Raw genomic sequence first — 22649 nt, forward strand, 5'->3', positions numbered from 1 at the left:
CACAAAAACACTTGATATGTGTGCATTTTATTACTCCTCTGAATATTTGCAAAAATCTAGTGATGGAGGTGGTTGGAAAATGCTCAAGTCTGTCTTCAAGCTTTGTAGAGATAACAGAGGCTTTTTAACAGGACTGTTTATCTAGATTTCACAGGATTTGGATGTGTCAAGAATGGTGGGATGCTGGCTAGGAGAAATTATGCCCTGCCTGCAGTGCCATCCAGTGCAGCCTCCTATAACTCAGAGGATAACAGCTGTCCAATCTGGAAGGAGCACAGAGGTGAGGCCAGCCTCAGTGCTCCTCCTGGCCTCCAAAACATTTAGACTGAGGTGCAGTCCTCTGCCAGTTGAGACTAGCTTATGAAGAGAGGAGGGAGAGACAGTTCTTCACTTCTCACCTCCCTGTTCACCCCAGTGCCAGCTCGGAGGTTGGTCTTGCAACCAGGGTCCAGAAGGAACTGTGCTGGGTGTGAGGGCCGAGAGATCTCTCTGAATTCATAGTCTCAGCTCCAGCCTCAGAGCACTTCTTCAGAAATGGGATTCCAAATTACCCACCAGCCACTTAGGCAGCATCTAGTTGCCAAAGGACTGGCAACCTTAGGGCATGAGCCTTTGCATGGCCAAAGGATGGGAAATGTTGCATGGCTGTCTAAAGAGTGGTGGGATTTGTGGCACTTTTTGCTGTTAAGCATGCATAGGATTGCACCTTTAAATCAGAAAATGAAAAAGGCCAATTCCACAGAGCTAACTTCACCATTATTTGTGAAATGAAAACAAAAAGGATCAAAGCAGCTGTGGTAAAACACAAGAGATAAGCAAATTGAAGACAATGTTGTCTGCTTCTGTGACTGGTGCAGGTAAACTGCAGAATAAAAGTTTGGGATGGCCAGTTTGGGTATAACAGAGCTCACTCCACCCCATTCAATCCCCAGGCTTGTACTGAACACTTATTCTTTCTCATTCACTCAAAGTTGACACTGTCTGCAATTTATACCTCTCTTGTGTTTTCCCACCACTTCTTAAACTGCGGGAGCAAAGAGAAACTATTAACAAAGAAGACTTTGAATAGCTGTACAATTCCTTTGGACTGGCAGTGCTGAGAGCCCTCAGTCTGAAAGTAGCCAAAAGCTCATGGAAAGCGTGCTCTCCTAGGCTCTTTCTTGCAAGCATGTTAGCCAGTGGCACTCCGCCAGAAAATGATTGCCATTTCAAATGCTGTCTGAGGAATTGCAGTACAACCCACTCGGAGGGCACAAGGTTGGAGAAGGCTTAGAGGAACAACAGCAACTTTTTTATATAATAAAATGACGTCTCAGCCAGACAAACACGGCGCCTTATTTTCCAAAAAAAAGCGGCTTCCTTCCCCTGCAGAGAGAGAAAAGACCTCGTAGTCTCGAACGTAGCCTTCTATTGGTGCTTTGGCCAAAAGGTGGACTACATTGCCCAACAGCCTCAGCGATAGTCCCGGAAGGGAGTGTTGCTGTCTGGTTGGTTCCGGGAAGTTCCGGGAAGAGCGAGGGCGCGGGTGATTTGGAGTCTGGTAATCAAGTTCGCGGCCGCGGTTGGGCGACATGGCTGTCTCGGCTGAATCCCAGTGGCCTGAGCACCTCGTCCCGCTGAAAGTAAGGGGACTTGATTTTGCAGGGGGGCCACTATCGCTAAGTAGCTGGCTTGTCAGTACAGAAGAGTACCCCTGAGAATGCGCAGAATGCCTTGTTCTCTTCGCTGAAGAGTCATTGGTAGCCCAAGACCTTTTGGGTTAGGGGGTATGGGCCGCTAGAGCAGGAGGGCATATCTCTGATGCTGCCTCAAGCCTTCGTTGTGTCGCTTCTGCAGACCTTTTCCTTGTAACCCAAACTTCTCAATAGTGGAGGTTGTGTTTCTACATAGGAGGTTCTCAGATTGTGCCTCCTCTTAAAAATTTCTTTCTAAGATAGTTAAATGGAAGAAGATTGCTGTCTATTATTCTCAAATCTCTTGTCATTCAAAATGGCAGATGTATATATTCAGAGGATTTATTATCCATCCTATGTTGGTCTTCCCTTTCTGTCATGCAGATGTGCTGGACTCCAACTCCCATAATTCCTCACCTGCTGGCTAGGCATCTAAGAGCTGCGGTCCAGCACAGCTGAAGAAGGAAAGGCATGCCTCATAGCTCTCTAAATGACATACAATAAAAATACAAATAAAATTTCAATAAATATATAAGATTAGAAGCTGCAAATTAAACAATAAATTAAAAGCAGCACAAGATAAAAGTTAACTGTGAATTAGGTGGGATTAAAAGCAATTGAAGAGACTATCTTTTTGTTTAGTACAATGCTTAGCAACTTATTATGACAAATTAATATAATTTAAAATTATGATAGCACTTGAGTATGCTTTGTCAATAGTAGTTATTAAGTGCACAATCCTCTACATGTTTAGATTGAAAAAGCATCCTACACTTTCCTGTATGACTGGGGAATGCTGGGAGTTACAGGATTTTTTTTAATTTTGTCTGAAGATGGAATTGCAGCCTCAAAGTGTTTTTAAATGTCTGTTCATCCTAATGAATACCAGGGCAGCATACATAAGAAAAGACTGGATAAGAGTTACAATAAATACAATCAGTAATTCGTGTTTTTAATTATCAGGTGTATTCTCAAAATTACCATTTTGTGTTGTGTTACTGAATCTAAATTTACAAAAATATTTTTTATAATTCATTTCAGGAAGTGGATAATTTATTGCGTTGTGGGATATGCTTTGAGTACTTCAACATTGCTATGATCATTCCCCAGTGTTCACACAACTGTAAGTACACTTGTGGTTCCCCCTCACATTTCTTTTTCATTTTTGAATTGTTAACCAGTTTTCCAGTTGAAGCTACCAAAGCTACCAATACAATAAATAAAAGCAACTTAGTTGAACCAATCAACTATTATATTCATATATTTTCTATCAATGCTTCGTTGTTTTATTTTTATGCTTCTTTTCCTCGGATTCAACATGTAACACTTAAAACAAGGGAGGAGAATCTTTGGAATGCAAGCTGCAGGAGATTAGACTGCTGTTAGGATTAGTGGTTACTCTTTCTAGCTCTGCCTACTCTTCAGTGGAAGGGATAGAAGGAAGTAAATGCCCTAATATACATTACTTTTGCTTATACTGAACTGCATTTTCCATGTTGATGCCCATTCTTCCAGTTTGGAGATATCCCTTTGGATTCTTTTTTTGCTTTAACTATCTAAATAGCTTGTGATCATCAGCAAACTTAGCCCCTTCATGGTTCCAGACTGTTGGATCCATTGGAGCATAAATTCCAGATCATGTATGAATAAATTGAAAAGCATCGGCCCTAGTACAGAACCTTATGTTGACTCCACTGTTTATACCCCTAACTAGTTACAGATTCATAAGAACACCCCCACTCTTATTCCATGATTAGTAAGCTTGTTCCAGGGTCTTTGGTGAGAGACTTGTCAAAAGCCTTGTGGAAGTCCAAGTAAACACTATCAGATCACCTAGTCCACATGTTTATTGGCACTCAGAAAGGTTAGCGAGACAGCCCTTATCTTTTCAGAAGCTATGTTGATTCCTGTTCAGCAGGGCTTGTTCTTCTATATGCTAATTAATTTTATCATTAATAATACTTTCAACCAATTGACATGGAACAGTAACTTCTTGGATCTGCCTTAGATATCTTTTTAAGCTTTAGTGTTACATTGGCCATTCTCCAGTCCATTGCTACAGCTGCTGATCTTAGGGAAATATTACATATTTTTGTAAGAAGCTGAGCAATATTGTATTGGAGTCTGCTAAGAACTCTAGCATAGATACCATATGGGTCTGATAGCTTTATAAACTTTCCGTTTGTTAGGGCTGAGAAGTTCATCTTGCGTCACCACTATATGCCCTAGTTCATCACTCCGCTCCTGAAAACATTAGTTCAGAACATGTATCTGTTCTGTGTTCTTTGCAGTGAAGACAGAAGAATTTTTTCAGCTTCTCTGCAATCTCCTTGTCAGGTGATCCCCTTTTTGTGTTTGGCCCTACACAGGAGATTTTCTGGGGCCTGCAGGAATTTGTGAAAATCAGCTCTGTACTATTCCTCCAGAAGAGTGGCCAGGACTTGAGTTCTAGTCCTAGTGACTCTGAACCCGAGAAATCACCTGTGTCCAGCAGCTGTAGAGATGCAGCCTATAATCATGGAAACTCTATCTGGTGCATCTTGACCAATATCTATTGGTTGTTGTTGTTAGTCGAGAAGTCGTGTCTGACCCATCGCAACCCCATGGACAACATTCCTCCAGGCCTTCCTGTCCTCCACCATCCCCCGGAGTCCACCCAAGCTCACACCAACTGCTTCAGTGACTCCCTCTAGCCACCTCAGCCTCTGCCGCCCCCTTTTTCTTTTGCCATCAGTTGTTCCCAACATTAGGCTCTTCTCCAGGGAGTCCTTCCTTCTCATTCGGTGGCCAAAGTATTTGAGTTTCATCTTCAGTATCTGGCCTTCTAAAGAGCATTCAGGGTTGATCTCCTCTAGGACTGACCGGTTTGATCGCCTTGCAGTCCAAGGGACTCGCAGGAGTCTCCTCCAGCACCACAATTCAAAGGCCTCAATTCTTCGGTGCTCAGCCTTCCTTATGGTCCAGCTTTCACAGCCATACATTGCAAGTGGGAAAACCATAGCCTTGACTATATGCACTTTTGTTGGCAGGGTGATGTCTCTGCTTTTTAGTATGCTGTCTAGATTTGCCATAGCTTTCCTGCCCAGGAGCAGGCGTCCTTTAAATTCTTGGCTGCAGGCCCCATCTGTGGTGATCTTGTAGCCCAGGGAAATAAAATCTGTCACTACCTCCATTTCTTCCCCATCTATTTGCCAGGAAGTGAGAGGACTGGATGCCATGATCTTAGTTTCCTTAATGCTGAGTTTCAAGCCAGCTTATGCACTCTCCTCCTTCACCCACATCAAGAGGCTCTTTAGTTCCTCTTCACTTTCTGCCATTAGAGTGGTATCATCTGCATATCTGAGGTTGTTGATATTTCTCCCAGCAATCTTAGTTCCAACTGGTGATTCATCCAGCCCTGCCTTTCTCATGATGTGCTCTGCATATAAGTTAAATAGGTAGGGCGACAGTATACAACCTTGCCGAACTCCTTTCTCAATTTTGAACCAATCAGTGGTTCCATGACCAGTTCTCACTGTTGCTTCTTGACCTGCATATAGGTTTCTCAAGAGACAAATAAGATGGTCCGGTATTCCGATCTCTTTACGACCTTGCCACAATTTGTTGTGATCCACACAATCAAAGGCTTTAGCATAGTCAGTGAAACAGAAGTAGATGTTTCTCTGGAACTTACTAGATTTCTCCATGATCCAGCGTATGTTGGCAATTTGATCTCTAGTTCCTCTTCAAAATCCTGCCTGTACTTCTGGTAGTTCGCGGTCCACATACTGCTGGAGCCTAACTTGTAGGATTTTGAGCATAACTTTGCTAGCATGCGAAGTGAGTACAATGGTGTGGTAGTTTGAACATTCTTTGGCATTGCCCTTCTTTGGGATGGGAATGTAAACTGACCTTTTCCAATCCTGTGGCCACTGTTGAGTTTTCCAAGTTTGCTGGCAGATTGAGTGTAGCACTTTTACTGCATTGTCTTTTAAGATTTTGAATAGCTCAGCTGGAATACTGTCACCTCCACTAGCTTTGTTGTTGCTCAGACTTCCTAAGGCCAACTTGACTTCACATTCCAGGATGTCTGGCTTGAGGTCAGTGACCACACCATCGTGGTTTTCAGGGATGTTAAGCTCTTTCTTGTATAGTTCTTCTTTGTAATCTTGCCACCTCTTCTTAATCTGTTCTGCCTCTGTTAGGTCCCTGCCATTTTGGTCGTTTATCATGCCCATCTTTGCATGAAATGTTCCCTTCATATCTCCAATTTTCTTGAAGAGATCTCTGGTCCTCCCTATTCTATTGTTTTCTCCTATTTCTTTGCACTGTTTGTTTAAGAAGGCATTCTTATCTCTTCTAGCTATTCTCTGGAATTCTGCATTCAATTGGGTGTATCTTTCTCTTTCTCCCTTACCTTTTGATTCCCTTCTCCGCAGCTATTTGTAAAGCTTCCTCAGACAGCCATTTTGCTTTCTTGCATTTTCTTTGGATGGTTTTAGTTGCTACTTCTTGTACAATGTTGCGAACCTCCGTCCATAGTTCTTCAGGCACTCTGTGTATCAGATCTAATTCCTTAAATCTATTTGTCACCTCTACTGTATATTCATCAGGGATATGATTTAGGTCGTACCTGAGTGGCCTAGTGCTTTTCCCTACTTTCTTCAATTTAAGCCTAAATTTTGCAACGAGAAGCTCATGATCTGAGCCACAGTCAGCTCCTGGTCTAGTTTTTACGGACTGTATAGAGCTTCTCCATCTTTGGCTGCAGAGCACATAGTCAATCTGATTTCTGTGTTGACCGTCTGGTGATGTCCATGTGTAGAGTCGTCTCTTGGGTTGTTGGAAAAGAGTGTTTGCTATGACCATCGTATTCTCTTGACAAAATTCTACCAGCCTGTGCCCTGCTTCATTTTGTACTTCGAGACCAAACTTGCCTGTTATTCCAGTTATCTTTTGGCTTCCTACTTTAGCATTCCAATCTCCCATGATGATAAGGACATCATTTTTTGGAGGTAATTCTAGAAGGTGTTGTAGGCCTTCATAGAACCAATCAACTTCAGCCTCTTCAGCACCAGTGGTTGGGGCATAGACTTGGACTACTGTGATGTTGAATGGTTTGCCTTGGATTCAAACTGAGATCATTCTGTCATTTTGGAGGTTGTATCCCAGTACTGCTTTTCCTACTCTTTTACTGACTATGAAGGCTACTCCATTTCTTCTGATGGATTCTTGCCTGCAGTAGTATACCTGATGGTCATCTGAATTAAATTCACCCATTCCTGTCTATTTTAGTTCCCTGATTCCTAAGATGTCAATGTTCAGTCTTGTCATCTCTTGTTTGATCACATCCAGCTTGCCTTGATTCATGGATCTTACATTCCAGGTTCCTATGGAGTATAGATCTTTGCAGCATCGGACTTTCCTTTCACCTCCAGATACATCGGCAACTGAGTGTCCTTTCGGCTTTGACCCAGTTGCTTCATTCTTTCTGGCGCTACTAGTAGTAGCCTTCTGCTCTTCCCCAGTAGCATATTGGACACCTTCCGACCTGAGGGGCTCATCTTCTGGCGTCATATCTTTTTGCCTTTTGGTACTGTCCATGGGTTTTCATGGCAAAGATACTGGAGTGGGTTGCCATTTCCTTCTCCAGTGGATCACGTTTTGTCAGAGCTCTCTGCTATGATCTGTCCGTCTTGGGTGTCCCTGCACGGCATAGCTCATAGCTTCATTGAGCTATGCAAGCCCCTTCGCCATGACAAGGCAGTGATCCATGAAGAGGATCTATTGGTATATACTCATTTATGAAATACTCATTTGTAAAAGCAGCTTAGCCACAGTCATTAGTCAATTTTGTGACAATAAATTCTGTGACCTACCATATTTTTCTGTCTATAAGACGTCCCCATGTATAGGATGCCCCCCACTTTTTCTAGCTATTCCCAGATAACAAGCTGCTGCCATGCACGCCGTTTTGCCGCCCTTCCGCATGTCACTTCGCCGCCCCCCTGTGTGCCGCCCCCACCTGCTGCTTAGCCGCCCCCCGCAGCACCTTGCTGCTCCCCTCCCCCATGCGGTTTGCCCCCTTGCCTGCGCGCACCACTTCGCACCCCGCTCGCGCCCCCGCCTCGTGCTCGCTGCCCCCATGCACACTAGTCTCCCCCCCCCAGCGTATAAGATGCACCTTCATTTTTAAGTAAATGTTTTAAAGAAAAAGCGTCTTATACATGGAAAAATACGATAATTGCACATTGTGTGATGAAATATTTGCTTGTCCTGAATCAATCCTCAAGTCAACTTATTTCACTCTATTAAATTTCATTCAATCAGTTTAGTCCTGTCAACTTGATCTGGAGTTATAGGATCTTGTGAAAATAATGCTGCTGTTTACTTCCTATTCAATGTTCTTCAGGCTTAGACATGTTTTTCTGGACGTTTTATTATTTCCTTGTAAAGAAAATACTTTCTCATTTCCATTTTAACTGCCTCCTTCCTGTACCTTCCCTTGTTCTTATAGTAGCATGTTTGGGAGGGAGCAATTAGAACTGTACACAACTTTCTTAATGTACCGTAAATCTGTATGGAGGCATTGTGATAAACATGTCATTTAGTTGATGATGAGCTGCCTAAAACCGCTCTTGCTAAGATTTTCTGAGGTATTGCTAGCATCCGGGTGTAGTTTTGCCTTGGCTTTGAATGCCTGGAGGTTTCTTGTCTTGGTTTCTTTTGCCTGGCAAGCAGTGCGGTGGATGTTCCTAAATACTGGGTGGAATGTTTGTACTTGGCAGTTCAGTAGTTTGAGTGTTGTAATTAGTTTTGTAGGTACAGTTCTTCAGACAGAGATCTGCTATAGTGACATTGCAAATACAAATGAGGCGTAAAGTTGAAGAGTGTTCTTTTGGTTCAGCTTTGGTGTTTATCTCTGGGTGCATTCCAGCTCCTTTGGGACATGAATATTGAACATAAAATAAATCAGTCCTGTCACGTTCTAAAATGTCTCTATTCTCCAAGGGTTTGCTGGGCAGACCAATTAAGCTGATTCATATTCATGCAGCTGCAACATTTTCCTTCAGGTATGGATTTTCAGATATGGCATTTTGTATAATGTAACATTGTCTGACTACTTAATTGATCAGCGGTGTAGGTGTTAAACAGGAACTTTGTCAATGGCTCCAGTGCTTCTGAGCATTCATCATAAAGGGTGAAGTAAATGGATTAATTGCAGTTCTTAAAGTTGCATCAACACCAATACAATAAGGGAGCAAGGAATTAGCAAGTGTGCATCAGTAATGGACCCACTGACTAATTGCCTTCATTGTAGGGAATATTAACTGGTTGGCAAGTTCATAAATGGAGGAGCACATCATTTCTCACAGTGCTTGCTTGAATGAGGAGTGGATTGATTTTAACACAATGTGTTTGAAATAAATGACCATATGGTGTAACAACTTAACTGTTATGTTAAGTGTCAACGTAACAGTTAATGTACAACTGTTCAACATGGCCTCTTCTGTTTCTGGTTCATTTTCTAAAAATTCAGGATCCTGACAGATTCTAACTGCAAAAGCTGCTCCTTGCTGCTAAAGGTAACTAGAAAGCACCACTGTAGTTGGTGCATCTTTTTGAAAGAGCTCGTGGTACGTTTTGGGGTTCCCTGGTAAGAGAAAGAGAAGCACATGATGGAGGATGCTCTAGGTCAGGGGTCCTCAAACTTTGTCAATAGAGGGCCAGTTGAAAGGCGGCGATGGGCCAGTGAGACAGCGTTGGGCACGCATGAGGCAGTGTCGGGTGTGCACCGCAGCGGCTTGCTCGCTTGGAGATCTTCCAGCGTCCAAAACCATCTCCGAACGAGCAAGCCACTGCCTCCCCGCCTGTGTGGCGGGCAACGGGCCACAGTGTGGGCCGGATAAATGGGCATGGTGGGCCGGGTCCATCCTGCAGGCCGTAGTTTGAAGACCCATGCTCTAGGTGAAAGACAGGGACCATAGTGCCATAGGTGGGAAAAGGCCTGCTCAGACTTCGTTTGTGAGCATCAGTAAGCTTTCCTGTCACAAACTTTAGGGACAATTGAAGGGTTTAAAATGTAAGCCTATTTTTCTGCTAATCTTATATAGGCATCATAGAAATATGAGCATAAATATTGGTTTGGAGTTATGCATTTCTCATGCATTTCTGATTCTGCTGCTGTATTATAATATGGTTGATTTGGGAGATTTTGACTATAACACGTTTAAATTGTTGCATTTTGCTATTGATGCTTCTAACACATTCAGAGTTTCAGGAAGTTTTATTTGTAATGCATGTTACCTTGCTAATAGAGATGTAATAGAGATACTTTCCTAAAGTATCTAGTTTTCCTTATGTTTTGAAAGAGGGTCATAGATTCAGTTTTTGTATATGTACATATACTTTGATGTGGCTGTTTCATTTTTAACTTACTTTAAAACACAATTTTATTGAAATAATTTGGGCATATCATGAGAAGGCAAGAGTCACTAGAGAAAACAATAATGCTTGGAAAAGTCAAAGGGAGAGGAAGACCAACTATGAAGTGGATTGATTCCATAAAGGAAATCTTGAGTTTGCAAGAGCTGAGCAAGGCTTTAAAGGACTTGACATTTTGGAGAGCTTTCATTCCTAGGCTTGTCAGAGATAAAAAAGACAGTACAGAACAACAAATATGTTTTTATAACAGCAATTATTTGTACTCTCTTTTCTTGGATATAGTCTGAATTCAGCATAAGAGATCAGTGTAAGAATTCATGTAGCTTTACTCTAAACTATTGCTTAATACTGATTGTTGCTTAAGAATTAGATACATTACTGCAGGACTAATGCATGGAAAAGTAGAAACACCATTTCTTACAGCTTTTTATGTCATGCAATGGTATGTATGGTAGTAATTAGATGCATTATATGCCTATGAAAGTTTTGTGCTACTTGCAAGACTGCCTTATACAAGTTCTTGAAGTGACTTGTTATGAGGTATATTTGTTTGCCATTAAAATGATGATCACAAAAATAAAAAAAAACATCCTGCTGATCGAATGGGTTTTTGCAGTGTATACTTTAGTTTTTTCATCTTGAAGTGAACTGGAAAAAATGTACTTTTGCTAAAGTGCCACTGTTCTAATTATGTATTGTGTTTTTTCTTCCAGATTGTTCCCTTTGCATTCGCAGGTCTCTGTCCTACAAACCTCAGTGTCCTACATGTTGTGTGGTAAGTGTTAAACTCCTGTTTTACTGTTACTGTTTAAACAAATGCCATTGTACATAATGAAAAAACTTGGAGATCACAAGCTCATACTATCCCAGTGTGTGCCTGGCTTTAGTATTTTGGAAGTTTAGGTGGAACACTAGGCAGATATCATTCAGTACTTTATCTTCATTGATGTGTGGGACCCTGCAGTTCTCTAGGGCATTCCCTTTTGAGAAATCCTTGTATTTTGGCTTATCCTGTGCAGATGCCAATTCTAGGCTCTCTCTGTTATTGTTACATACTTACACGATATTTAATTTTCAAAGTATATGTTTTAGCTTAAATTTGTTCTCACCCCAGCAATATGAGGTAGGGGCCTTTTTACAGATAGTGGATACTTGCCTGAATTCTCCCGTAGAAATATAACTTTGCCCCCAAATTTCCAAGTTCCACACCTGACTTCATGGCTGCCTAGATCTTCTAGGTTTCAAGTCGCTTCATGTAGCCTCTAAACCACTAATATTCAAAAGGTATCCAAACAGTTTTCTTCTCTGGGACTGTAGTAGACGTGGGGTAATGTTTTGTATATAGAGAATGAAGCTTCTAGTATGATATATGTGCAGCATGTTGACCTTCAGTATCTTGCTGGACAGTCAACTTTATGAGCCCTTTTTAGGATTAGTCCATATTAGCATTAGTGGATTTCAAACTTTAAGCTTGTTGGGCCCTCGTGTGCTGCTTCAAACAATGGCTTGCCTGGAATGCTAACTGCAGCAAAGGTTTTGATAACCTTTGGGAAGATGGCTGCCCATCAAACCTTGATCCTAAAGGCATGAATGACATTATAGACTTCTGAGAGTTGAATGTCTTCATGCTCTACAACTTCCCATTGCTGTTCTTTCATGCATATTTTGTGTATGTATCTGGAGCAAATAATCTTATTTCTGCTTTTGTTCTGTGTTCTGTTTCTCCCCACTCCTATTTGTAGCTTTACATTGTTACTGTTCTCTACTATGTGCTTTTGTATTCTGAAATCTAGCTGCAGCTATGATAAAACAAAGAATTGCTTGAAATCAAAGAGTTTATAACTTTCCCTGGGATGCATTATTATTTTATAACATGGACTTAACCTTATGTAACATTTCAAAGATTTTCAATACAGATGCCTGTTATAGTTACTTCAGTATTTTCAGGATAGATGGTATATATCTTAGTTTTATGTTTTCCTTTTAAATACAGAAAGTTTGAGTAGAAATAGAAGAATGCTTGAACATTTTCTGTTGTGTTCTAGGCGGCTACAGGACCTGACCTGAAAAATAACCGGATATTAGATGAGCTGGTACAAACCTTTAATTCTGCAAGGTACTGCACAATTTTGTACATTTCAGAATGAGAATGAAGATGAGAGTCACCTCCCATTTGGAACTGCAGTCCAAGCTGTGCTATATCTTGAAGTTTAAAACCCCAAATTCTGTGCAATGAAAGAGGATTCCGGCTCTTAAAGAGGTTCTGCCAATCCCTAGATATAAGATTGGGCTGCACGGACAAAGAAGCCAATATGGTATAAGGCTGCTTCCTGTCTGAGGAGAAGGGAAGGTGTGTGTTCTATACTTAGAGGTGTGAAGACTTGGAAAAAACTTTAAAAGCCCCAGGAAAAATGGGGAAATAACCTTTCAATTTTCTCTGTATCTTTGGGAAAAATAGAAAAAACTGCTATGGTTGGCCTGGAGTGTCTGCTCAGCCAGTCTATACTGACTGCATCTTTCCCAGGCCCAAGAGGAGAAAAACCCCTCCTCTTTTTGTTAACAACTGTAGATCTCTGCTTAAGTGATGCTGGTATTGCAATGCATATGGCCTGGTAGAGGCATTCTGTATGCCAAGTGCTACCTCTTAGTAAAACTATGGGTGATCAAATCATCCTGGTGCCTGAGCATTAGGAATCCCCTGGAGTCCACATGGGGGCAAGCCATTTCCAGACAGTCAGCAGAGAAAAATAAGAGATTCTCCTGGAATCTCTACCCTGCCAAACTGGGAGGGACCAGAGGAGATACACGCTACTGAAGAAGTATCTTGGAGCCTTTCTTTTGCAGTCTGGGTGCTATGAACAAGTCCATCAGGAAGTAGAGGAGACAGGGAAAGGAAAAATTGCACAAGTGTTTCCCTGCAGGCTCCAGGGAAAGATCTAACACAGTTACCAGGAGAACCTTGCCATGGACATTGTGGGTCTTCAAGGAACCAAGCATACCGTTTGCACTGGGCTGTGCTAGCTAGATTGTATTTTCCTTTTTTTGTTTGTCCTTTATACTGATTCATCACTTGAACTGCTTATTGGTATGTGCACGGCATCTGACCAAACATTTTGTATTCTGTACCTTTTCTGAATCCTTAATAAATCTTTTACCCCGTTTTCATCCAGGCTATATACTTTGGGGTTTAAAGAGGGAGGGATCACAAGGGATGTGCCACATCTTGGGGTCTTGCTGCACAGTCTCAACACCCAGGTTGTAGGCAGAATGCTGAATACAATCTGCAATCTAGCTGTGCTCTGAAAGGACACAGATAGGCAGAAAGAAACGCAACACAAAGGACCTTGGTGGGATCCTTCACAAGGGACACAGCGTGCTTGAGAACTGAGGAACTGGCTTTGTTCACGCTTGGTGGTGACAGCCAGTACCAGCTGGTGCTACTGCACCAGGCCTTGCTCTCTCAAATGGATTTGACTGCAGATGCTGAGTTGCCGCAGAAAACCCTTAATTGTTTTCCTCCTTCTTACTCTTCCCCCTGCCCCCTGGCAATCACATCTCTATCTGTACTGCTTTTTGCTTGTGTGGAACAGTAGAGAGGAGATACGTCCTTTTACATTTTGTTCTATTGAAGTCCTTATGGCTGGTGGGCCCTGATGACAGTTCACTAGTGGAATCTCAACATCTTCAATGAATTAACCATATGATAGGATGCTTTCTGTATACCAGACATTCTGAGGATGTCATCCAAAACTTAGCTGGCGTGCAGTTAGCACTTTTAAGACACTGACACGAAAATTATCTTGAATGGAAGTACTCTAGGTGATATGCTGGGTGAGTTCACCTTTAGCTCAGTGCTAGGGAACAGCGTTGTTGACTATGTGCTTGTCTATCAGTCTTTCAGGAGAGCTATTAAGGCATTAATGCTGATAATTGTACGAACAGTGACATTAATTGAACTAAAGTCCATTTACCCATTCTTCATTCCATTTTCTTTCTTCCCTGCCCCCTTGTGTGAGAGGGATCAAGTGGACAATAAGAATTTTAGAGTACATCTGACTCATTCATAGCATCCCCTGTTGATCTGCAACTATATCATGACATTTTTAGCTTCTACTGATGTAAAAAGCTGTTTCGGTATGAGATATTAATCTGTATAATACAGAGGACTCTAGTGGCAGAGAGTTCCCTGGTTGGTAATAAATATTGTAGAAACAAAAGGTTGTTTGGCAATAAATATAGACTGTCTAAGAATAAGATTAGGCAGGTTTATTCTGCATGTTGAGTTAATGCAGACAAATGTTTACCAGCATTGTTATAAGTTGAAACAATATAAACTTTTAATAAGCCAAAAGAATAGAGTTAGTAATAAACCCCATCTTTTTATGTGCTGTACAAAAGAAGGATAATTGACAACCTGTAATAGGAGTTGTGTCAGAACAACATGAATATCCTGCCTGTTGTCTTTCCCACTCACATTTAGAAATACATTTTTCTGCAACACTGCAGGACTCTAATTCTTTTTCCTTGTATGGCCTCTGATTGTTGTCTGATGTTCCTGAATAGCAACCTGTCACTCACAGTGACATTATTGATTTGATTGTCATACTGAAGTCTGGTAAAGTGCCTGGCCCAGATTTTGTCCTACCTGATCTTTTAAAATCAAACCCAGAATGCTGAGCTTCTCTATTGTTTACTTATATTAATACCTCTGGGAGGATTTCTGATAGCTGAAGTGACGCTATCACAGTTCCCATCTATGAAAATGGTGACAGGACTAATCCTGCCAATTATCGGCCTATCAGCCTTCTTTCAGTCATTGGGAAACTTTATGCAAGGTACTTAAAACATAAGATTTTATTTATTTATTAAAACATTTCTATGCCGCCCCTTGCCGAAGCCTTGGGGCGGCTCACAACACAAAAGAAAATGCAATAAAATACACAAATAACAATATAAAATTAACAATATAAAATAAATAACAATATAAAAGAAGTCGCCCTGGCCAGATAAATAAGCAGATATTGTTAACAATTAAAATGACACTTAAATAAAAAGGTCTTTGCCTGGTGCCGAAAAACAAATAACGACAGCGCCAGGCGGACCTCTCTGGGGAGCGCATTCCATAGATTAGGCGCCACCGCAGAGAAAGCCCTCCTCCGAGTACCTACGCTCCTAATTTCTTTCACAGACGGTTCCCGGAGAAGGGCCTCTCCTGCAGATCTCAAGGGGTGGCCGGGCATACATGGATGTAAGCGCTCCTTCAGGTAACCAGGACCCAAGCCGTTTAGGGCTTTATAGGTCATCACCAACACCTTGAATTGGGCCCGGACTTCAATGGGAAGCCAGTGAAGCTGACAGAGGACTGGAGTCATGTGAACATAATGCCCCATCCCCGTCAGCAGCCTGGCAGCTCTATTTTGAACCAATTGAAGTATCCGGACCGTCTTCAAGGGTAGCCCCACGTAAAGCGCGTTACAGAAGTCAAGGCGGGAAGTCACCAGCACGTGTGTCACCGTCGCCAGGCAGTCGTACTCCAGGTAGGGGCGCAGCTGATGGATCAGCCGAAGCTGAAGGAAAGCGCTCCTCACCACTGCTGTCACCTGAGCTTCCAATGAAAGCTCCGGGTCGAGGAGCACTCCCAAGCTGTGGACCTTGTCCCTAAGAGGGAGTGCAACCCCATTCAGGACTAGGTCAAATCCACCCTCTCCGAAGCCCGATCCACCAACCAACAGGACCTCCATCTTGTCTGGACTGAGCTTCAGTTTATTGGCCCTCATCCAGCCCATTACCTTGGCCAGGCACCGGTTCAGCACAGCCACTGCCTCACCTGGATTGGTGGAAAACGAGAGGTAGAGCTGGGTATCATCAGCGTACTGATGATTCCGCAGCCCACACCTCCTGATGACCTCTCCCAGCGGTTTCATGTAGATGTTAAACAGCAAAGGGGACATTTTAATCTTGATGGAAGTTAATTGTATAATAGATGAGGAACAGACCAGGTTTGAAGTTGGCTGTTCAACTTTGGACTATTGCAGTGTGTTAGCCATGGCTCATTTGGCAGAGAAGTGTATCTCCATTTCTGGTAGAAATCTATTAACTCCATGAACAGCCTGAGCATCCATTAGAATAAGTCTGAAGGCTTGGTGTTCTCTACAGCTAGAGAAATTTAAATGGCAGTATCATTAACCAAGTTTCCCATATAAACTATCTAGGTATACAAATGCGAATACAGCACTTCGGTCTGAATAATGTAGACAAGCAACTGAATCAGCAAACTTCAATCAGTAGCAATTCTTAAGATTCTTTTTTTAACTCCAGGTGGACATTATATCCCCTGTGCAATACAAATTTAAAAAGCAAAGACCTTGACCCAGCTTACTTATGGCATCCCTACTTGGATGTTGGGATTTCATGCCCAAATGGAAAAAGCCCAGTCTGCTTGCTTAGGAAGCTCCTGGGCCTTCCTCCCTTTGTGCAGAATGCAGCCATTTATCTGGAAATGGGGATTCAGACTGTTGAGTATAAGGCATGGATTGAAGCCTTTAAATCAGGGGTCTCACACTCAGCTTACCTGGGGGCCGCTGGAAGTAGAGTCTGGGTGAGGCTGGGCCGCATCAAGTATTCCACAAAAATGGTGGTGGGCCGCTCATCCCGCGTCGCTCCTGGAGGCCGGCCCGGGCGCCGGTGCACTTTGAAGGCCACAGGGCCCCTCCCCCGTGCCCCGTCCGTCCGGCAATTGGCCCGCGGGCCGCGAGTTTGAGACCCCTGCTTTAAATAGTGGCAATGTTAACATTTTCTAGCAGCTCCTGGTAGCTGCTAGAAAGCAGTCTCTACTGCTTTCATATATGTATGTGAACTGATGGATGAGAGAAATGTAAGAAGCTACATAGGATAGATTTCTCTGCAAAAGTACTTACTGGGCAGTTGTGGGCTGCAGAAGTCCTCCTTTCTTGTTGTTCAAAGATTAACAGACCTGAGTCTTCAACATTTGAGAACTGCTGCTAATAAATCTTATTCCTCACTATTTCATCTTAACTGTAAGAACTGCTATAATGATGGATTTATTCCAGCCCCATATCTGTATGCACTGACTATTCCAAATTCAGAAGAGCATTCACTCTTGCCTGTTTAATGTGTTACCATCGGCTCCATTAAAAGGGCAATTTAATAATATCCTAGTTAATGAATGGGTATGTTCTTGTGGTGCTAGAGTAGTAGAAACAGTAGAATGTGTTCTCTTATATTGCATCTTTTATAGGCAATGCAGAGACAAACTGATTAAACCACTGATAAATGGTCTGCATGAGAATCATTCTTCTACTTTGCTATCTGTTTAAGGGACAGAACCTGTTACTGGAAATGTTGCCAAATTTTTCATAGCTGCAGATAAGGAAAAATGCAGTCACCCGCTTGACTGAAAATGTTGTGTAACTTGTACCTGTTTTAACTGTGTTCCAATTTGTATCGCTATTTTATGTGTGTATTAATTTTCTGGTCTGTGACCATAAACAAGTAGCGTAATAATGGGAAAAAAAAAACCTGCGCTATTATAAGCTCTCTTTTCCCATAGCAGAGCAAACTCCAGTTTCTTGGCAGAGTTGCAGACCTTCTGGAAGATGATCCTTTTTGGGAATGAATTCAGCAGCTGCTTTAAGAGCTTTTGCCACCACCATGCTGCTTCTCCCTCAAGATGTGCCAGGCAAATGTGTCTTCGCCAGTCTTTCTCTTAGCAACCCCTTGCTTTGTCTGGCAAAGCAAGGAATGGATCAACATTAACAGAGGCAGAAAGACCAAGTGCTTTGGAAGCAACATTGCAGGGAAGCTGTGGAGTGCAGGTTGTCTGTAGCTTACTCTAAATTTCATTTCAGGTTTGCAACTCCCTGATTTATTTTTCTTTTTACTCAACTGTGTCTCAGTCTGATAATTACATTGCAATTGACTTGATGCTGATCTTATCCTTAGGGTATTGTACTAACCAAGTAGCCAATGGAAATAGATATTAGTCTTCTTTTCTACTGAGGTTTGAAGTTGAATTATAAAAATGCTTGTCATTGCTATTGTGTTTTGAGCAGGTTAAGCTACATTCACTGCTAATCATTCCAAGATTTCCAAGACTAACAGCTTGGTTTTGATCATCATTAGCTTGCAATTGGCAATTAATTGGCAATGGACTAAAGGCAGTCTTCAGCTGTCCATTAATTGGGATGAACATGCACTAAAATTAAAGGATGCCATTCTTTAATAGCCAGAGTTTATACTCTTCCTATGAAGCCCAGAGGTTGAAATGTCCTTGAAGTCTGCACATCTGTCTTGTCTTGTTCAGTTACAAAGTCATGCCCTACTCTTTGCAACCCCATGGGCCACAGCACACCAGGCTCTCCTGTCCTCCACCATCCCCTGTAGTCCTCCCAACCGCACACCCACCTCCCCAGTGACCCCATCCAGCTAGCTCAGCCTCTGCTGTCCCCTTCTCCTTTTGCCTTCAATCATTCCCAGCATCAGGGTCTTTTCCAATGAGCCCTTCCTTCTCATTAGGTGGCCAAAGTATTTGAGCTTCAGCTTCAGTATCTGTCCTTCTAGAGAACATTCAGGGTTAATTTCCTTTAGGATTGACTGATTTGATCTCATAGCAGTCTAAGGGACTCTCAGGAGTCTCCTCCACCACCACAATTCAAAACTGTCAATTCATTGGCGCTCAGAGTTCCTTATGGTCCATCTCTCACAGCCATACATTGCAACTGGGAAAACCATAGCTTCGACTATAGGAACTTTTGTCGGCAAGGTGATGTCTTTGCTTTTTAGTATGCTATCTAGATTTGCTATAGTTTTGCACATCTGTAGCAACAGGAAAATGGAAGGCTTCTCAGATCCTGTTTTCAGACCCACTGCAGGAAAAATGGAGCCTTTATCCATACAGACAGGTATGCCTTTCTCCATATATCCTACCAGACCTTTAAAATCTGAAGTGGGGGCCTTTTCCATGAGCCACCCACTAATGAAGTAAAGGGAGAGATGGAGAGAAGAAGGGCCTTTTCAGTTTTGCATCTTGCTTATGGAACAGTCTTCCTAAGGAAGTGTGTTTGGCATCCTCACTGTTGAACTTTTGCTGTCAGGTAAAGATGTTTTAATTTAACACTTGTCTTTAGTAAATCATCTTTATTTTATTATCATTTGATATATGTGCTGCCTGCATTGAAAACTATGGCTCCTGCCTTATATATCATACTAATTGGATTTTATATTGCATATTGAATTTTATAGTTTTATTCTATTTATGGTTTTATATATTTATGCTGACTGTTTTTACCCTCATTGTAAGCTGCTTAGAGAGCCCTCAGGCTAATGGGCGGCGTACAAATATAGTAATAAATTTTGCTTGGTGATACTAAATACGTTGGTAAATAGAGAACATATAGGTTCTCTTTTTCAGTGATGGGTGATAGATTCAGATTTTGCGTGTAAAGCATTTCCTTTTTCTATTTTCCTGTCTCAGTAGCTTTGCATAAAAAGGACCATAGGACTATACCAGGGATCCTCAAACTTTTCCACCAGGGGGCCAGCTGAAAGGTGCCGGGGCTGTTCGCGGGCCGGAAAGGTGGTGCCGGCGGTGTGTGCAGGCCGGCGAGGGGACAGGGGTGGTGCACGCAGGCTCATGTGCTGAGGCGTGGGCAGGATGAGGGGAGGCGAGGCGTGGGCACACGTGGGGCAAGGCGAGGTGTGGGAGGGCACGTGCCACGAGGCAGGCGCACGAGGCAATGGCTTGCTTGCTTGGAGATCGTTTCTCCAAATGAGCAAACCGCTGCCTCCCTGTACGTGGGGCGAAGTGGATGGCAGTGGGCGCAGCGGGTCCAAATGGGCATGGAGGGCCGAATCCAGCTCCCGGGCCGTAGTTTGAGGACCCATGGACTATACCTACAGGCTACATTTAGACAGTATTGTTTACTTTAATACGCCAAATGCATGCCCATGCATGTAGCCACTTTGTTCCTTCCTTCATTGCTTGAACAACCAAGCTAGAAAACTGTGCATTAACCATAGTTTCCCATTCAATCCAAATCTGAAAACTATGAAACATGCCAGGATCTTAAGCTGGGATTTGAAATTGGTTTAAAATCCTCCCTTGTTCCAAAGATGGTAATCATGAACATGGCCTGTATGTATAGTTCCACTTTTCGGGGCATTTCGTAAAAGCCAAACTGTTATTACAAACAGCTGTGTATAGCTTTTCTCTATTTTTCAAGCTCCCATAGGGGTGTGTGCAGAAAATCTATTTTTTCCTTGAGTGATTTTTGTCTCAAAGTCAACTTTCCTCAAGCTGCCTTTTTGTGTAAGTTGGCTTCAGTGATAATGTAATGATAATGAAAATTGGAAATAAGTGGCCTTATTTTAAGCAAAGTAGGCAATCCTACCAGTGCTTTTACCTGTGATCCTTAGTTTGAGAAACCTCAGTCTTTTAGAGAATCTGCTAAATTTAATCATTTTTAATTGATACAACTTTTTTAAATTAATAGGCAAACCATTGGGAGAACATGATGTCATTGCTTTTATAATAGCAGCCTAGCCTTGGGGTCATCCATTTCTCAAGATAATGTCCTGCTGAATGGGAGAGAGCAGTTACACAAGAAACCAAAAGTCACAAATAAATACGTAACTCTGAGGCTTTCTGGTAAGAAACGAAGTGGATGAGTTCATCTGGCAAGGAGCTGGATGTAGTTCTGAAGTGGTTCCTGTAATTTTGAATGTTCTTTTCACAACTTGATAGGCCTTAGGCACCTCTGCTGCTTTGAAAGGTATATAAATTTAGGCTGAGTGAAAATGAACAGCTCTGCCTGAGAAACAAGTATTCTCATTTCAGTGGGAGGGGAGTTTTATTAGTATGGGACTGATGACAAAAGGCGCACCTTCTTTGCTCATTTAAGAAGCCAGCACATTCCCTGTACTTAGGAGTTGTTGTGCAGGAGCACTCCTTTGTGAACTTATTTGAAGCCCCACTTTGGTTGCATGTCTGGTTCAAATAAATCATGGTACTATATAATGGATTACATCCATTTGTGTCTCTCTGCTTACAATCTAGCAGAGGCTCACATGAGTGGAAGAAGAGGTGGGTTTTGCTCATTCTTCCTTCCCCTTGTAAGCTCCCATCTGCTGCACAGGTTTCAGAAGCTATTTGAAAGAGTAGAAGTTGGTACAAGGGCTGCAGGAAGAAGGAGGCGTTTACAAACATCTTTTCTCTGGTTTTTGTTCAGGTGAAGCCTCTATTGTTTCATCACTGGATGCAGCTGTATAATAAATAATAGTGGTAATGATGATATTTGAGTCTTTCTAAGGAAGATCAAGGAACTCTGGAGTTGTTGAGAGTCACTCCGAGTGATGAATAGTATTGTGTAAGAATAGCAAGGGACCCTGTTTCTTGGGTTGAATCACATGAAAAGATAGCTAGCACGAGCATGGCTTGTTGAGAAGTGACTGCCAGGTAATTGAAACTGCCTGGCAATGAACATCCTGTAAGGAATGGCTCTTAAGTCCATGTAGATTTACAGCAGGAATGGATTTTCTTAAGAAACTGATTGTAATTAGACATTTCCTTCCAGTTGGATTGGTGAACTGTGTTACTATTGACTGGTTTTTCCTTTTTGCTTTCTCAAATGTGATTTCTTCATTGGATGACTCAGTCTTGTATTCCGACAGTCCTACTAAACTTGTAGCCTTTCTATGTGAAACAAGTTCTTTAAAAGTTCTTTAAAAATGCAGACAAGGTGGTAAATATGTATTGATCCAGGAAAATATTCTTGAGTCCCAACTCATTTTCAAACTATGTAGTGTTTCTTCTGAGGACTATCATAGGGAGTAAAAATTGTTACATTGTTACACTGGCAATTTGTGTACTTGCAATATAATTGTTTTTTGAAACATAATAAAGCAAAACAAATTCTCTCTCTCTCTCTCTCTCTCTCTCTCTCTCACTGTGTTCTTTTTAAAAAGTAATAATTTGAAATGTGACTTGATTCATCTAAGAATAAAGTATTTTTTACCTGGATCTCTCCCTGAAAAAAAGTATAGTTTAAAAAGAGTTGGAACTTAAAAGATACTGATTCAAGAAAATAGTCTGCTCTTCTATTTTTTGATTTGCATCAGTTTCCACAGTACCATTCCTCTCTCTTGTGACTTTGAAAATTCATGTCACCTGTTTCTTTGGGCTCTCGAAGTTTGGGATTCCCTCTGTTTTTGACACTGAACTGTACTGTCGTGGTTGAAGTTTTAGACTAGTACTTAGGAGATTCTTGTTCAAGTTCCCATGAAGCTCATTGAATGACTTTGGATCAGTCACTAACTTTCAGTCTAACCTACCTCACAGGGAAGTTGTGAGAATGAAGTGGGGGCAGAGAAAGTTTATATGAACTGCTTTTAGTTCCATGCAGGAAAAAGGTAGAAAAGAAGTATAATAAATAAAATTAATTTTCCCTTTTCTTAAATGATAATATATAAGTGTCTGTCTTCTAGGTAGCAGGCCTGTCACAGCAAGATTATGATAGCAGCCATAATGTGGTTTTT

At 41.9% G+C, this 22649-nt stretch overlaps 1 protein-coding gene across 11 annotated transcripts in view; it reads left to right on the forward strand.

Moving 5' to 3' along the window:
- The first annotated feature begins 1512 nt into the window (after positions 1-1512).
- RAD18 (RAD18 E3 ubiquitin protein ligase) overlaps positions 1513-22649 on the forward strand; it is a 121150-nt gene continuing 100013 nt past the window's right edge. For all 11 annotated transcript variants that reach the window (XR_006416789.1, XM_044451971.1, XM_044451975.1 and 8 more), the window contains exons 1-4: positions 1513-1622; positions 2715-2796; positions 10811-10872; positions 12143-12213. Coding sequence is in view for 10 of the 11 variants with exons in the window: in XM_044451971.1 (XP_044307906.1) it covers positions 1572-1622; positions 2715-2796; positions 10811-10872; positions 12143-12213 (266 nt within the window). In the remaining variant the exon portion in view is untranslated. The remainder of the gene's footprint in view (positions 1623-2714; positions 2797-10810; positions 10873-12142; positions 12214-22649) is intronic.

The sequence above is a fragment of the Varanus komodoensis genome, unplaced genomic scaffold, assembly GCF_004798865.1.
Source record: "Varanus komodoensis strain SLA01 unplaced genomic scaffold, ASM479886v1 scaffold6_4, whole genome shotgun sequence".
Lineage (NCBI taxonomy): Eukaryota > Metazoa > Chordata > Lepidosauria > Squamata > Varanidae > Varanus > Varanus komodoensis.